The following is a 16,510-nucleotide window of genomic DNA, read 5'->3' as shown; positions in this document are numbered from 1 at the left end:
TAACACATTATTCCAATTAGGTAATGACATGTAAGTACAGTGGTGTGCAAAGGTTTGAATACCCCTAGATCAAATTAAAAGTTTTGTTGATTTCCTAAATGAAAAAAGTTCATCCTCTACAGAGAACATGCTTAAGTATGGCATGTTGTAAATTCTAGTGCAGACTTTCTGTTTATTTTTTGAGATTAACATATTGGAACAACATAAAACATAAAATGTTTTATATAAAATATAATATGTGGCATACCTTTTGCACAGGCCACATTTTATGTTTATGACTGTACAGGTATTATGCTTTTCCTACTAAGAATTATGAGTATTGTTATATTGTAAACCACGACACAAAGTAAGCTAATTATCATAATATATCGGCACATGTCTAATGCAATTTGCTTACTGTGAAATTCCACATGTTATTTCATAGTTTTGATGTCTATTTTTTGAAGGACTACTAATCTATAGTGTGGTACTAGTGTTAAAACTTTAAACTTGAAAATAAAGTAAATGACATTCACAAATCTTTTACTAGAGACATTTCAGCTTCAACCTGATTTAACCTACACCTTGAAATTTGAAGTGAAGTGAAGCATGTAAAGCTACTGGAGATCAGTAGACTTGAAGCAGATGACTAAAGTGACCACTCTCCCACAGGCAGAGCCACGGTCATAGCAGTGACCTCTGTGACTGTGACTGAGGGGAAGAGGACGGCAATGGCTGGAGGTACGAAAGGAGTGCATTTCTTTGGAAATAACTGAGGGTGCTACATGGCAATATAGGATACAATACAGTATGCTTGAATGTAGCTTTAATGTTGGACATGTCCTTTTATATAAATATAATGTTCATAAATTTTTAACATGTACACATTTAACAGTGGTAAAAGTAAAGTATGAAGGACTAGATTCACATTTTAAAGAACTGACACAAAGAAATAATGTTCATATTTTGTTCAGACAGTAAAATCTCCAAATACTGACAGACTGAGATGATAAAATGGGGGGAGATGAACAGTATTTTGTGATACCAGGGAAGGAAATTAATCTTTTTAATATTTTGCACAGTTCTGGGTAAAGGGGTCGAGGTTAAAGGGAGACTTATGTTTCCTGCAAACCCTGTAAAAGCTCTGCTTAGTGCATATGTGTGTATAAGCTTCTGAAAAGATTATTGAGTTCTTTGGGCTGCAGTTTTGTTTCCAGTTTTGCTCTGTGGCAGTGTGAGGTTTAATAGAGTGAGTATAGCAGTATGCTGTGTCTTGTCAGTTTTCTGCAGTTATTTAATAGCTTTGAACAAAATCATTGACTAACCTGCATTTGGAACACGTTTACTGTACCTGCGCACTCTCCAGAATTGATGGCGCAGTATATCTAGGTTACACATTACCTGAGACAAAAGACTTCTACATTAGCATCATTAAATGTATTGCCATCATAAGAGTCATGGTACAGTCCTCTTTTAAAGATGTGCCCCAATAAGGGACCCCTACATTCTTCTTACATTTTTTTCACATTTTTCTTTATTTTGTTTTATTTTTCTTCCTGAAATCTGCTTTTTTGTGTGACCATATTTCCAGCTTCTCTTCATTCCTTAAAGGGCCCATATCATTAACAATTTGGTAACACTTTATTTGAAGGCTACCTACATAAGGACTTCATGATGCATTCATAAGCACTGAATAATGTGTTTATGAAGCACTACTTGAACATTTATTAAGTTCTTGCAACCTGACATAAGATATTTTATGAAATAAATGACATTGTACTGACATAATAAGAATAAACGTTGAACATATTTACAGCACTAAACATATTTAAAACACTATACATAACTATTTATGTCAGCATTCTTAAGACGACATTGTACTGATATCAGGTTAAATATGCCTGGAAACTAACCCCTCTTCGCTCCATGGCATGGATAAGATGATTGATGCAATTATGTATAGTGTTTAAAATATGTTTAGTGCTGTAAATATGTTCAACATTTATTCATATTATGTCAGTACAATGTCATTTATTTCATAAAACGTCTTGTCAGGTTGCGAGAACCGACATAAGCACTTAATAAATGTTCAAGTAATACTTCATAAACACATTATTCAGTGCTTATGAATGTGTCATAAAGCCCTTATGTAGGTAGCCTTCAAATAAAGTGTTACCAAAAATTCAATAAAACTTAAATTCCTTCGCTTTTTTTAAATAAAGGAGTTGTGAACATGGTGAAAATGTACACTTGTCCCCCACATATAGACCATATATGGAAACTAAACTGCTGTCTCTTTTACATATATCCATCTATTCAGCCTAGACCATATTAGCCCAACCCATTCATGCTGGACTTATAAGGAGTATTTTTGAGTGCTTTTTGAATGAGCCACATTACAGAACAGCCAAGGCATATATCACTTATGTCACTTTATATTAGTTTTAAAGGCCCAGTAACAAAACAGCCTCTTTAATTATTTTAGATAAAGAGACTTTGAAAAATAGTCATATAAAAATCAATGTTTCAGTCGACAGTTCAGTTTCAGTATACTTCAAACAAAAACAGTGTTTGAAGCAAAATTATGTCTTTTTGGCCACAGTGACAGGGCGGTTTGAGTTTGTATGGTGCAGTTTCTCCTGTTTGCTGAATAGAACTCAATCACCATCAACTCAGCCTGAGACCTCCCCCTGACTTTGATTGGTTCACTTTATGATACTTCAGCCACTCCTTTTTGGGTGTCTATCATTTGAAAGGCTGCAATTATACATATGCTCCCTTCAAAAGCTCTCTCTGCCATGTAAGCACTTTTTACTACTTTAGCATGAATGTGTGGGCAAAGCTGCTGAGGTCAGAATTGGTAAAGCTTTTGTGTATGACATCACAACCATGATGAATTCAAAACAGGCTATTTTTTATTTATTTATTTTTTTTTAGCTTTTCAGTATGTGGATGTTTTGAAACACTGTATGTCAACTTTTTATTTTGGAAAAAGAAGGAAAATTCTGTTTTCCTTGAAGTGAACCCTTTAAAGAATAATATCTCCCTAAGACACACATAAGACTGACATTACTCAATTACCATGCTGGTCCTTAGTCATTCATGGCTGTCCCGAGTCAGCACAATTGCATGTCTCACACGCAGACCTCTGGTGGAAACGCTATCCACTCTTTGCACTCTGGAGCCTTTTCTCGAGCCTCTTCTGGCGCCGTCTCTTCCTCTCCTGGCTCCGCCTCCCTCTCTTCCATTAGTGGCTGCTGCTGAAGCTGGAGACTCTTGTCCAGTAGCTCCTGCTGCTGATGGGCCACTAGCATGGCGTAGATGCAGCCATAGGTGGCAGCCACCACCATCATCACACACACTATCCCACACACCACCCCGGCCACCACCACGGTGATGGGTGCTCGGCGAACGCTGATGGGTCTGTGGCGCTGTCTGAAGCAATCTGCTGCTGGGTCAGTAGAGACCAGGAAACCCTCAGCTGTCCGGAAACAGTTGGAATGATGCCTGTTGTCTGAGAAGGGAGGCTGGGAGCAGTGTCTGAACATCTCCATTGGAACACGGCGGAGATCTCTACCTTGTAGAACTGGAGGGAGAGAGCACTGTATGGAATCCACATGGCCACCTATAGAGAGAAAGAGAAACAGAGAAAATAATAGTGATAATCATTGTAAAAAAAAGTTGACTCTGGCTACCGCACAGACCGAAACTAGTCCAGATTAGTTAGCCCTAACTCACAACTGTCAAATGCAGCAAAATTGAGACGTGTGTTTTGGAAAAAATCTACAAGCTGTCTACACGATTTTTCCCTTCCCCAAATGTCAAAATTTGTTTCTTAAATCTGCCGTCGAGCTTGAAGGTTCATGTAGCTAACAAGTAAAGGAAGCTTTTGCCCATCAAGTTATCATGTTGAAAACTGCAATTATTAAAAAAATCCTATTAATTAAAAGCCTCTCCTGTCACATAATGCTACCAAGCCTGGAGGGTGACGGTTAGCACCTGCTTCCTCTAAACAGCCATCACCAACATCTTTGGACAGCTCAATGCACCTAGAAGAGAAACCTAACTGCCCCTCACCCCACGCTAAGTGATAGGAGGATCATCCTACTCCCTTAGAGAGAGAAAGGCCATATGCTATTGTGGACTGCCAGCCACAGATGGCAAACACACACTGATAGGGCAGCTGCTTTGATGGTTGTGCCTCTCAGGAACCTCCCAAACTGCTTTTTTGTAAGTTTTTTTGGCAGTGTGTCATACAATAACTAAAATAACATAGGCAAGACTAGGGCTGAAAGATGAATCATTTTTATATCAACATTGCAATTTGAAAGAGTGCAATTTTCAAAGTTTATGCCCTCATTCATATTACAGATTTAGAAGTGTTTCAACCCGAAATGCTTTTCAAATTAGGCACAATCAAAATAAAGTTCATCTATGTAGATCAGTCATAAAGGCACAGTAACAAAAACATCCTGTTTAATTCTGAGGGAAAAAGCTAGTTTGCAAAAAGTTGTGATTGTTCTAAAACATAAATTTTGATGTTGTTTCAAATTGCTCAGCCCTACAAAAATGTATTTGAGATCATGTAACAGGTTGACAGAGTTTGTGGCAAATGCACTATGATTTATGCAGTTTATAGGATGCCACACCAGTGGCTATAAGCTTCCATTATTTGTTCACAATATTAGCTCTGTAGCTCCAGTGCAAAACAATGGAAAGCATTTTTCAGACAACTGTGATGTATCAGCTGGTTGACTGTGTAAACTGCGTAAATGTGATAAGTCCTCTCTCACCTCTGTATAGCATCCATTCCAGCCAGTGTCTGAATGGCAATATACTGCAGCTGCAATTCCAGTGGTTTCCCTCCAGCTGAAGGTGCTGTAAAGCAGTGAGGGGCTCCAGCACTGATCTCTGCAGGGTCCACAGCTTGTTCCCAGCCAGTGAGAGCCATGCTAGGGCCTGTGGCCCATCCAGGAGACCTGGGGGCAAGGTGGCCAGGCTGTTGAAGGAAAGGTCCAAGTGCTGGAGTTCAGTCAGGCTCTGAAACTGTTTGGGGCTCAGTACTTTTAGCCTGTTGTCTCTTAAAACCAGCTCTTGGAGGCTGACAAGGTCAGAGAAGAGATCTGCTGGAAGATTTATTAGGAAGTTGCTGGAAAGGTCTAGAAGCTCAAGGCTACTCAGTTGGGAGAAGGTGGAAGGATGAAAGGTGAGCAGGTGGTTTCTGGATAGATCTAGTTGCAACAGGCTGCTGAGATTGGAGAAGGATCCTGGCTCCATCATCGTTATGTTGTTTGCAGAGAGGGTGAGTGAAGTGAGGTTAGATGGAAGCTGGTTTAGAATCGAGTTCACGGATATCAGGACATCAAGGCTAGTGCAGTTGGAGTTGGTGCTGTTGCATGTACATGTGGATGGGCAGCCTGCTGATGGTCTGGACCAGCTCAGAACAATCAGCAATGCTGCATGAACTTCAGGAAAGAGTATTTAATTAGAGAAATGTCATTTCTCAAAAAGTTAAAACATCTCATTGTCAGTGAATGAGACCTAGTAATAGCATTCCTCTACATTAATAATAGCATTCCTCTACATCTGTTTTTGTGATTGTGTCTGGATATCAGAATTCAATACTTGACTAAAAAAAAATAGAAAAATTCTGTGTTGACAAATTTCAGTACCTAAGTAATCAGTCTTAGCAGCTTATGTGAGCCAATGAACACAATTGTTCCAAAGTCTGTCTAAACTGCATCCAATTTGCATGTTATTAACTTCAGCCTTTCTTCATTAGTCTGCAATCCTTTGAGGTCTGTAGATAGACTAATTTCCAGCACTTCTTCTGGTTTAAGCCACACCCACTTTTCTAACACGGCTCAGGAACTGACATTAAATGCAAGGTATTGATATTGAGATTTATTTTCCAACATGTTACACTACTTGTCTTAATTTTCAGTAAGAAAATTACCAGAACATGTCATTTGAAACGTGCATGCAACTATATTTACCATGAATGTTCATCCTGGTCCTCACAGCCCACTTACACAGCATGATTATGATTTGGCCCATGGTCCAGCATTTTGTTGAAGACATCATGAAGATTGCTGTAAGAAAGTAGATTGACTTTAGGTTTATTTGTATGTTTTTTATTAAATTTTGGTGGTTTATTGAAGGAAAGAATGCTTAGTGAATATCAGGGTGTGAATTAATATTGGTGGTCATTTATCTGATGGTGCATTTCTGCAACTAATAGCTTAGAATTGAGGCCTTTAGGAAGAAGAGGGAGAAAAAAGTAGGTCTGTGGGTGTGTGTCTTCGAGTGTGCTTGTGTGTGAGCATGTTTAAGATAGTATTTGGTCTAAAAGCAGCCCAGAGGCTCTTCCTTTATCAGAGCAGTACAAAGCCAAGCCAGCCTGCTCTCATGCTATGAGGAGTGTTTTCATGAACAAAAATGATATTTTTTTATATGCTCACTAATATACACTAAAATATGCTCTGTTACATGATAGAAGAACATTATTAAATATATAGGTAAATGTTTAATCATAGATTGTGTTGCCTCTGCTATAACTAACTAAGAGCCTTGTAATATACATTTGTCCATAGCTAAGACTGAAACAGATACATGCCCCTCTCTCTTTCATTTCCCCTGTTTTTCAGCCACAGCTATATTTACACAGTATACCATTAGCCCATAATCAGAGGAGCTAGCAGCGGCAGCAGGAACCTAATCAGGGAGAGATGTTCAAATAATCCATAACAGAATGAGCACATCCTGTAAAACCTACAGCTCAAAGGTTCAGAAAAGTTATTTTTAGAGACCACCAGCAAAATGTGATTGCAGAATGTAAATTGGTGGATTTGTCCTACCAAAGACAATACATATAAATAACTAATACAAAAATTATGAGTTATAGATTATTATAGATTATTTGTTACAGACCAATTCAGCATTGTTCATTCCTTCTGCCTTTGCACAATTTATGGATATGAACTGTGTAGTTAAGAATTAAAAATGCTTTGGCAAATATTGATCCTTAAAACTTAACAGTAATGAGACAGACAGAAAGGCTGAAGAACTGAATCCTACCTTTGCTTGGCAGTCATGCAGGTTCTGAGCTGCATGAACATTCTCAGAGAAGAAAAGCTCCTGCGTCCAGCGTGCTCGTCTTAACGTGTGTAGGTCGCATCAGCCATCAGCGGGTATTAGAACAGTCTGCGCCTGCCTATTTATTAACGAGAGAGAGTGTGGCGGAAAGGGAGGGAGGGAGAGAGAGAGAGATGATGAGTGTTGGGAGAGAGAGTGGTCAGCAGCTTGAATGGACATATTTGCTGCCTTGCGTTTTTGCCAAGTCTCATGTTGAACAAATATGAATTATTACTGTTTGATATTTACAGCACTGAGCAAGAGTCAGAGATCACCTTTCATTTATTTGATTTCCGGTCAAAACCGCTGTTAAGTACAAGTTCTTCATTTTCTCAGGAGATATTTCTGAGCAGATTAGATAGAAATAATTATCTTTGCTTGTCTTTGACTTTGTTGGCTAAAATGATAAATACAAGCCTTTAACGTCTTGAACTGCAGGCTTATTATTCAGTTATTAATCTTAAGTATTTGTATCCAGTTAAAAGTGGTTGGGATAGTGTAGTGGTTAACACCTCTGCCTTCTACACTGTAGACTGAGGTTCAATCCCCACCTGGGCAAACACCCTACACTACACCAATAAGAGTCCTTGGGCAAGACTCCTAACACCACCTTGGCCTACCTATGTAAAAATAATCAAATTGTAAGTCGCTCTGGATAAGAGCGTCAGCCAAAATGCTGTAAATGTAAAAGCCTTCTGTGAGTTACCTGGTAACCAGACTTCTATTCCATAACAATTTATAAGAGTAACAAGAGTGAGAAATGGGGGTATTACCCAGTTTTATTTCTGTTTCCACATGCAGCAATTGGAGTGCAAATGTCATTGGACATGCTGGAGAGAAGATTCTTTACCACAGCTAAACAGGTGAATAACAAAACTCGTGGCATTTCATACGGTGAAACCATGCATATTAACATGACCCTGCATATTTAGTCTTTGCCTCAAAACATCTGTAATATGACATATCTTTTCAAATGGAATGTGAAATGTTCATGCTTATTAGCTATATCTTTGATGTCACACACTAGTCATTTCTCCTCACCCTTCTTTGCGTTGTTCTTTTTCTGTCTTTCCTTCTGGACAGGCGAATAACACAGATGTAAGTATACATCTCAAAGCAACAGTCTACCATCTTTTTCAAAATTTCACTCATTCTGTTTTAAGATAATGTCCATTAGATCATGTTTCAGATGTTATGCTTTACTTTACCCTGAATAAAATATGTCCATTACAACATAGAACTGCTGTATTGCCACATGCATCCTAGGTGTTAACTGTTATTGAGAGTTGCTAGTGAAAGTTTTGTTCCTTTTGCTTTTTGCAGTGCAGTAATGTGGAAGGTGTATGTCCTCTCAGCTGTGAAAGTGTTGTGAGTACAGTGTCTCCTACAGCTGTCAAACTCATTGCTTAGCAACGGCGTCTTAGCGGAGTGATACAGTGTTTGTGAAAAACCTGTGATGTTATGGGGAAATATCAGTATTATATTAGTAAGCACCGCTAGAACACTTCTCAACCAATCAGCTTGCGAGGCCAGAACTAACTATTGTTTAAAGATTTGTAACAATTTTGAATATATATTTCTCTAATGAAGATAATATTCATAATAATATACAGTCATATACAAAAGAACTTGCCTGTGGTCAAATTACATGTTTGGTTGATTTTCTAAGTGGATGTATATGTAAACATCTTCTATGGAGAAAACACTTATGCACACTGTGGTGCACATTTACTGTTTATTTAAGATACTCCCAACAGCCAGGAACAGCACAATGTACTGCAGACTGTCTGCAGTAACTACACTCCTTATGACTTCAAAAGACAGGCTGAACTGCTGTAGGCTGAGTGGGTGGTCATGTCTGTTCATGGTAGTGACATCATTTGATAAAAGCTTTTGCAGCTTCATTTCCATATGTGGACTGCGGGACTGAATGTTACAGAGAACACGCTTATGGACATTGTAATACACAGTTACTGTTTATTTCAGATATTAGAAAAAAATCATCAGTTTAGGGCACATGTTATTTTATGGTTAATTTTAAACTCAGCAAATAAATAGAAATTGTGCACTACCATGTGCAGAAAGATGCCTTATTTAAGTGTGTTCTCTGTGGAGGATGCATTCATTTATGTACTCTTAGAAAATCAACCAAACAGTGTTCAATTCAGTGTACAATTGTAGCATTGATATTTCTGTTATTTGGAGATGTATATTCCCAGCAATGTAAGTTGTGAAAAATAATCATTTATTTCATGTGCTCAAAACAAACAGAACCCTTTAACTCTTCATTTCCTGCCTTAATATTGACAGGAAATTAATTGTTACCTGGTGGACAGCAACGGCTTCATAGTGATGTCTAAGGATAGAGGGGATGTGAGTATGAAATGCCTGAGAGTCCAGAGAGTCACATTTAATGATTAAGTCATCATTTCTTGACCTTGATATCCATGCGCGGTTAGATGGTGTTGATTTGACTGGTAGAAATAGCACTGAATTTTGGGTTGACAGTGATTTTATACAATCTTGAGGTCATATACATATATAATATTTTACTATTTTAAATATGATCATTAATATAATGATGTGCTGTGACTCCATGATGTATGCAGCAACAGGGCACGTAATGCGTCTACGGTAACCGTGGGATTACTGCACACTTATGGAGCTTAATCCCAGCTTGATGTGGCATGGCTGGGGGCAGCACAGTGGGTCTTAGACATCTGTTAGCACATCTGTAGCAGAGAGCATTAGTGTGTGTATGTTGTCTGTGGGGGGGTTGGGGCAGGGGTGTGTGTGGTACTGAAGTAGGTTAAGCATTAGCACATTGTGTGTGTAGTAAGGTTTATTCAGGGGGAGACAAACAGAACTTGAACTATTTCTGTTACCGCAGGTGCTAGTTCCATGCTGGTCTGCTTCAGTGTTATGGCATTTTCTGGCCCCAAACCCAGCTGGTCCACATCTGTATACACACCTGGGCCGGATTTACTAAATGTGTTTGGCCCTTATTAAAGACTGCGCGCTGTAGCCGCATAGCTGAACATGAAACGAGTGGATAATCACTCATCACATAATCACCATGTAATCAGAGCAAAGATGTGGAGGCAGATTGACCGTCAACTATGCTTTTATATGCATACGCACAGTAAAAAAAATTGCCGTACATGCGTCACTGTATTCCTTCATCTGCAGATTGGAAAGTTCTTTGGAGAAATAGACGGCTCAGTGATGGCCCAGCTCCTCAAATCAGGCTTGTATAAAAGGTAACTTGTCTTTCTTTATAATTATACTATTAATTAGAGGACAATGCAGTTTTTGAGGTATTAAAATGTCCATTTTCTACATTTACCCTGTAGTCCATGTATAATGTTGGTGTGATTTTATGTAGCCTACAAAATAGCCTACTATTTCTTTATCCCTTAGAATCAAATGGGCTACTTTGGCTACTTTGCCTTTAAGACTAATATATGTAAATTATCTCTGTTCTGGTTGGCTGACCCCTTCTCAAATAAAATAAAACACACCCCTGTTCAAAAGGCATAAGCTGGGGGACTGAAGGAAACTAGCCATGTTTACATAGTACATAGTAAAAAAAAAAAAAAACGTGATATGGGACCTTAAAATTAAATACAGTTCCTATCCTTCCTTTATCCAGTCAAAACAACTATTAATTACAAGTTACAAGTTCATGTTTCAGCATCAGAAAACAATCATATTTTGCAGAAAATCACAAAGAAGCCTCAAAAACTAAATATTATATCAAATGTTTCAGTATTTAGTGTGTCAACACATTGACTTTATTACTTCCATTCTTTTTTAGGAGACTTGCTTTCAGTTTTTTAAAGAAATCTGCAGGGATATTTTTCAGCATCTCCAAAGTTCAGGCTTAGATGTTGGTTGCATTTTCTGCTTCTCACAATTCAAGTAAAGTGGATTTTCTTATATCTAGCCACAGAAATATCTAATTTTAGATGCACAAAAAAGAAATTTCAAGTGCCTTGTTGAAGGGGAGCATAATGTCCGAGACTCCTTAGGGAACAGCTTTTGCTGGGAACAGCTTTTGCTGGGAGAGTTTAATTGGCAGTGCACAAAAGTAAAGCGTGGACAAGTGAAATAGAGTTCATATATAGTCTTGGAGGCTTTTGTGTAATTTTCTGTTAAATATGTTTCCTCCTCTTTTTCAGACACTGGAATATCATTATTCCAAAAATAGTGATAAAAATGGTCCTTTGATAATAATGTTTCTGTCCACAGGGTTGCTCTATATGACTACCAGGCAATGTGCAAGAACAGCCATCATCACTCCAGTGGAGCCCGGCCCCTGCTCAGTGTAGGTGTCTTTAGTACAAATCCACACTGGTCAGCAGTGTCCAATCGTGCTCCATGAGATAATCATAAGAGTAGAATCCCTTCTGTTGAACCTTTTAATATTCACAATTTGTCATGACTGTTAGATTGGAACAGAACTCTTGGCAGACCATTTCAACTGTTAATGTCTCTATGATTCACTCTGCAGCCTTTCTATGGCTTGATGGCAGCGGTCAAGTGGCTCTTCTCAAACCTCATGCTGTAAGTCCTGATTCCAGATCCTCAGCAGCTTTTCTCTGCAAGAGGCTGAGCTATTTAAGCTTTTCTGATATTATTTTTTCCTCACAGAAAATTTGCCTTTACTGCTTTTAGGTTTTTGTTGGAGTTCAACATATGCGGATTATGGCATAATGACTACTTTGCAGATGGTAGGTTATAGCATTGAAGGCATGGTATCATCATGCCCTGTATTTCATCATGATATGATGAGTGATGAAACCCCCTCAGACCATCACCATTCTGTTGAACTGCCTCCATAAAACCACCATGCTATTTGTTACCCCATGCACTCTGCCTTTCTCATTTCATGTCATTTCTGCATGATCCCCTCATCACTGCCTCACTGTGCCTTTGCCACTGCTGGCTGCCATTCCTGTTTCTCATTGTGTCACAGCCAAGTCTACATACCATGCTAGTAAGTATTTATTAGTAAGCAAGTTTTGAGTATGAGCTGTAAGTTTGTATACATTGTGTACTGTTTTGATTTGGTATCACTTTAATTTGGTGTTAGCTGAGGCCTATTTAAAGAATCTGTTACGATCCAGACTTAAATCCTTGACTTGCTCTATAGTGTTGATTAAACGTGTTAATGCCTTGTTTAATACCTTAAGATTTTAGTCATGATTTAGAGGATCTGGACTTTCTTGGCTTGTATACCAACATGAGAGTTACACACGTGAAGAATCACTGAAATCGGGGCCATTCCTTACGAACACATCTAAATTAAGCACTTCACTGCAGTGCATTATGTAAGGGCAACACTGAAAGCGCAGTTCAGTTGAAGTTCAGTTGAATTTAATGGATATTTAGTTGAATGTTACTTAAAGGCCATCTGAGCATTTCCAAAGCACCTACAGTGGACCATCCAAGAAACACTTAACTTCACAATCAATTGCATTTAATGGCTATTTAGTTGGTATGTTACTTAAAGATATACTGATCATTTACAAACTACATCTACAGTGGACGATCCAAATAAAGTGTTACCAGAGTTTTTAGTTGTCCATCTTATGGAACAGAATCGTATGCAATATTTGGGTACATCGGTCAAATGACATGTTTTGTTGATTTTCTAAGTGAAAATAAGTTTAACACATCCTCTACAGAACACGCTGTTGCACATATTAAAGCACCAGTACTGTTTATTTGTTGAGTTTAATATATTGGAAAGAATAAAACCTAAAATGTGGCTTGTGCAAAAGTTAGGGCGCATGTTTTTTTTTTTTTTAATTGAAATTGAAATTTAACACTGACATTTGCAGAAAAATGTGGCTTATTCTCTGCCGAGGATGAACTTATTTTCACTTAGTTTTAATCTCTCTTTATTTTCACTGCTGTATTAATCAGTGTTTCAGTCCACACCAGTCTAACATTTGCCAAAGTTGTTTGTTTGGGACTAAATAATTTTTTACATTGCATGTGTAAGTGGAGTGAAATCCATTAAAATCACCATTTTCTGTAGCGCATTTACTACAATGTTTTGATCTCACTGGTGTAGTGGCTGCAGAGCAACTGTTACACTTAACAAAGGTGTCTGGAGGTTATTGTTATAATGATATGCCTTTTGCCTACACTAGGTAAAACTTTTGATTGTGATTCTGTTGCAGTAGACAGATTTGCTGTTTGTGCCATTATGTATTTATACCTGCTGTACAACCTTTTATTGTTATAGGAAAACAAAAGCTGGCATACCTACCTGGAGCGGCAGTGCTAATTGTACTGCATTTTAATGTTGCTGACATGTCTGGTGTGAATTCAGCGTTAGTATATTAGCATAGCAAGTGGGATCTCATCTGATTACTTGTTTTTTTTATAGCCAGATGGCTTCATAAGGATGTTCCTGTAGAAAAGGATGTTCCATATCATTGTTTCATCAAAACTAACTGTACATCTTACTTCTAGCCCACAGACAGAAGAAGGTGGAGTCCATGGTGCCCTGCAACACAGAATACCCTGGATTCATATATGACACCACCATCAGGGAGACCAACAGCATTATCAAATGTGGTCGCTGTCAAAAGTGAGTCACTGTGCCAAGCAATCCAGAAGTTTCCAAATCAGTCGTTGATGACCTCCACTTGGTCATGACCTTTAATTCCGGGAATACCTGAGCCAGAAAAAGAAGTACTGGTTACAATAGTCATTCTCCCTGATGAATGCTACTAAAATGTATTCAATGAATAGAAATTAAGATTTCTATACATTATTGGTGTTAAAGCATTATGTTAAAGGGTTAATGTAATGTAATGTAATGGATACCTACATCATTATTATTGTTATTATTATACCAAATTACAAATAAATGATTTTTTAAATAAAAAAAAAACTTCTGATGTTGTATGTAAACATTATCAAAGTTTCAAATCGATCTTTCACTCTCGAGTGAATACAGTCCATATGGGGAAACTAACGTGCAAAAACAGCCCGTTTGAAATTCATTGCTTTTGCTCTGTTTAATTCTTTAATTTGGAAAATGGCTAAAAATGAGTAATGACAATTTTTGGTACATAGAATCACACGTCATAAGTAGACATCACGAAAAACAGGAAAATACAAGAAAACTATAGGATATGGACCAATTTAACATTTCTACACATTATAAATGAATTTCTAGCACAATTACTACTTTTGAAAGTTTATTTGGACAGGTGCACTTATCCAGAGTGACTTCCAGAAAATATCTCCTAACTAGTACAAATAAATAGTCCAACTACCTTTGAGCTAAGATCATTTCTAATTTCTAAGATACTGTCAGAAACTGGAGTGCTGTGTCTTTGGTGTCTTGTGCCGCTGTGTTGAAGTGCTCTCTTGTGGTTAATGCCTCTCTTCCTTGTGTTCCAGGATGTTTGTGCTTCAGCAGATCATGAACAGCAACCTGGTGATGCTTGTGGTACAAGCGGACTGTGACTGTTCCCGTCAGTTCGCTCCCATCACCCTCACCCCGAAAGAAGTCAAATATATCCTTCACATCTCTCCCAACAGCAGTTGGTTTTGTGTCTACAGGCCAGATTACAGACGATGATGAATGGATGAGGTGCTACCAGTATGAAGTATTTCGTGCAGCTCAGTTCTCAGTTTGATGTACTTCTTATTTATTCAGTGATTTGTATTCACAACTATATGGTCTATGTGTCGGATGGTTTTTCTTTCATCATGGGAAATTATTTTGATCTTTGGTCACTTATATTTTGTTCTCAGTGTAGAGGCTTAATTTTAAAGGAATAATAGTCGTGTTTGGCTTTTCTCTTTACTACTCAGCTCACACCTGACTCTCTGCTCTTCTGTTCCCCACACATAAACCCCCACACAGAAATAGTCCTGCACTCCACAATAAGAGTCCTTAGCAGAATAACCCTGTGCATAAATGCTGAAGAACACATAATCTAAAACAATGTATGAAACATTTCTCGAGCACACTACAATGTGTAGTTTTGATGTAACTGGTCTAGTGACGTATTTACATTTTCAGAGGTGGCAAATAATATTTAACTGAAATTTCCTGAGAAGGTGACAGAAGAACGATAACAGCACAAACAGCATATTCAGCATATTCGCTAGCAATGCTAACTCAGTCAATTAACAGTTACAGACGGCTCCTCTGGTTTTCTACTTTTGGTGATTTTTCTGTTGGTAGCATCCACAGAAAGAACAAGCTCCAATCCTGCTGAAAAAAAGCATGGCCCAGTGCTGGTTTAGCTTGTCATGCAGCATGGTCATGCTAGTTGACCATCATACCAGCATCCAAACGCAACATATGCTGATTTACTTTCTTTCAAAAAGCACTTTGATTCTGTTTTGAACACTCTTGTTCTCATTGCACCTGATGGCATGTTTGGGTTGCTTATAGCATCCAAACACGTATTACCTCTTTCACAGTCCTCCAGTGGTGTGTGATAAAGAAAGACCTTATTCCTGCATGCATGTTCTTCAGCAACTTAAGTCAGCATTTTGACTGTGTTTGAATATGTTTATTAATTTTATAGAAAACGCAGCTACATCAAGAGCAGTGATGCAATCCTGATTTAGCCATGGCCCTCTAAGCTGAAACAGTGCAAATGAACTCTGGGAGGTGTAGGAATCAAGGTTTTGTAGGTGCTGAAAAAGATAAAAAAAAACAAACATTATGATCAAAATCAGGATATTTTGTAATCCTAGACACTGAATGGTTTTATCATACAATCTTTAAACAGATAGTTCTTCAAGGATTAGTAAAGCCAGTGGTCCTACAAAGAACCATGAACACTAAAGGATTCTTTGCATTGTGAAAGGTTTTTTCAGTCTGATGGAGAATGTGTTGTAGATGATTCGATATTGAACCATTTTGATATGGCACAGTGTCAGGCTGACAGTAGAACAACCCTTTTGAGTCCTAGATAGAGCCTTTTCAAAAGCTGACAAACCATTTCAGTTTGTAAGAAACCATTTAAGCATGTATATGGTTCTTTGAGCATTGATGGTTCTTTGTAGAACCACTGTCTTTACTAAAGAACCCTTGAAGGACCATCTTTTTTAAGATTGTATGATAGTCCTTTCACGATCACATACTGAAATATCCAGATTTTTGTTTTAAATGTTTAGAGCGCTGGAAAATGGATTAAGACTATATGACAGTATGAAAATGGATTGATCCTGAATCTTGTGAGATTTTAGGTTTGTTTTCCTTAATGGATTAAGTCTAGAATAGCATGCACTCTCTTGGGAAGTGTTGGCCTTAACTCCTTTGAACATAATGCCACAGTGAAATGTAACAGGATGAAGTCCCAGAAGATCCGCAGACGGCCCGAGTCCTGCCACGCATACCATCCTCATGTAA

At 38.1% G+C, this 16,510-nt stretch overlaps 2 protein-coding genes across 5 annotated transcripts in view; one reads left to right on the top strand and one right to left on the bottom strand.

Moving 5' to 3' along the window:
* The window catches only part of cacna2d4b (calcium channel, voltage-dependent, alpha 2/delta subunit 4b), a 51,354-nt gene that overhangs the window by 34,078 nt on the left and 766 nt on the right, over positions 1 to 16,510 (top strand). For 2 of the 4 annotated variants that reach the window (XM_017690377.2, XM_017690378.2), the window contains 13 exons: positions 652 to 720; positions 7,915 to 7,976; positions 8,197 to 8,211; positions 8,437 to 8,481; positions 9,424 to 9,486; positions 10,303 to 10,373; positions 11,365 to 11,440; positions 11,627 to 11,679; positions 11,791 to 11,846; positions 12,092 to 12,112; positions 13,600 to 13,717; positions 14,539 to 14,654; positions 16,424 to 16,506. In XM_017690377.2, coding sequence (XP_017545866.1) covers positions 652 to 720; positions 7,915 to 7,976; positions 8,197 to 8,211; positions 8,437 to 8,481; positions 9,424 to 9,486; positions 10,303 to 10,373; positions 11,365 to 11,440; positions 11,627 to 11,679; positions 11,791 to 11,846; positions 12,092 to 12,112; positions 13,600 to 13,717; positions 14,539 to 14,654; positions 16,424 to 16,506 — 848 coding nt within the window. The remainder of the gene's footprint in view (positions 1 to 651; positions 721 to 7,914; positions 7,977 to 8,196; positions 8,212 to 8,436; positions 8,482 to 9,423; positions 9,487 to 10,302; positions 10,374 to 11,364; positions 11,441 to 11,626; positions 11,680 to 11,790; positions 11,847 to 12,091; positions 12,113 to 13,599; positions 13,718 to 14,538; positions 14,655 to 16,423; positions 16,507 to 16,510) is intronic. The other 2 variants (XM_037540556.1, XM_017690380.2) reach the window with 1 other exon arrangement.
* On the bottom strand, positions 2,133 to 7,185 carry LOC108420425 (leucine-rich repeat and transmembrane domain-containing protein 2). The gene is made up of 4 exons (XM_017690381.2): positions 7,057 to 7,185; positions 5,976 to 6,071; positions 4,773 to 5,444; positions 2,133 to 3,604 (listed from the first exon to the last, which is right to left on the bottom strand). The coding sequence occupies exons 2-4, from the start codon at positions 6,061 to 6,063 to the stop codon at positions 3,114 to 3,116; spliced, it is 1,251 nt and encodes a 416-aa protein (XP_017545870.1). The 5' UTR covers positions 6,064 to 6,071; positions 7,057 to 7,185; the 3' UTR covers positions 2,133 to 3,113.

This window comes from Pygocentrus nattereri, chromosome 8, assembly GCF_015220715.1.
Source record: "Pygocentrus nattereri isolate fPygNat1 chromosome 8, fPygNat1.pri, whole genome shotgun sequence".
Lineage (NCBI taxonomy): Eukaryota > Metazoa > Chordata > Actinopteri > Characiformes > Serrasalmidae > Pygocentrus > Pygocentrus nattereri.
This window is presented reverse-complemented; position numbering and strand designations above follow the sequence as displayed.

What these genes read in the sequence shown, in the direction of transcription:
- LOC108420425 (XM_017690381.2), bottom strand. Translation starts at nt 6,063, where the DNA reads ATGATGTCTTCAACAAAATGCTGGACCATGGGCCAAATCATAATCATG. An exon ending in GACCAGGATGAACATTCATG is followed by an intron (nt 5,445 to 5,975) that starts GTAAATATAGTT and finishes TCTTTCCTGAAG; the next exon opens with TTCATGCAGCATTGCTGATT. An exon ending in GGAATGGATGCTATACAGAG is followed by an intron (nt 3,605 to 4,772) that starts GTGAGAGAGGAC and finishes TTCTCTCTATAG; the next exon opens with GTGGCCATGTGGATTCCATA.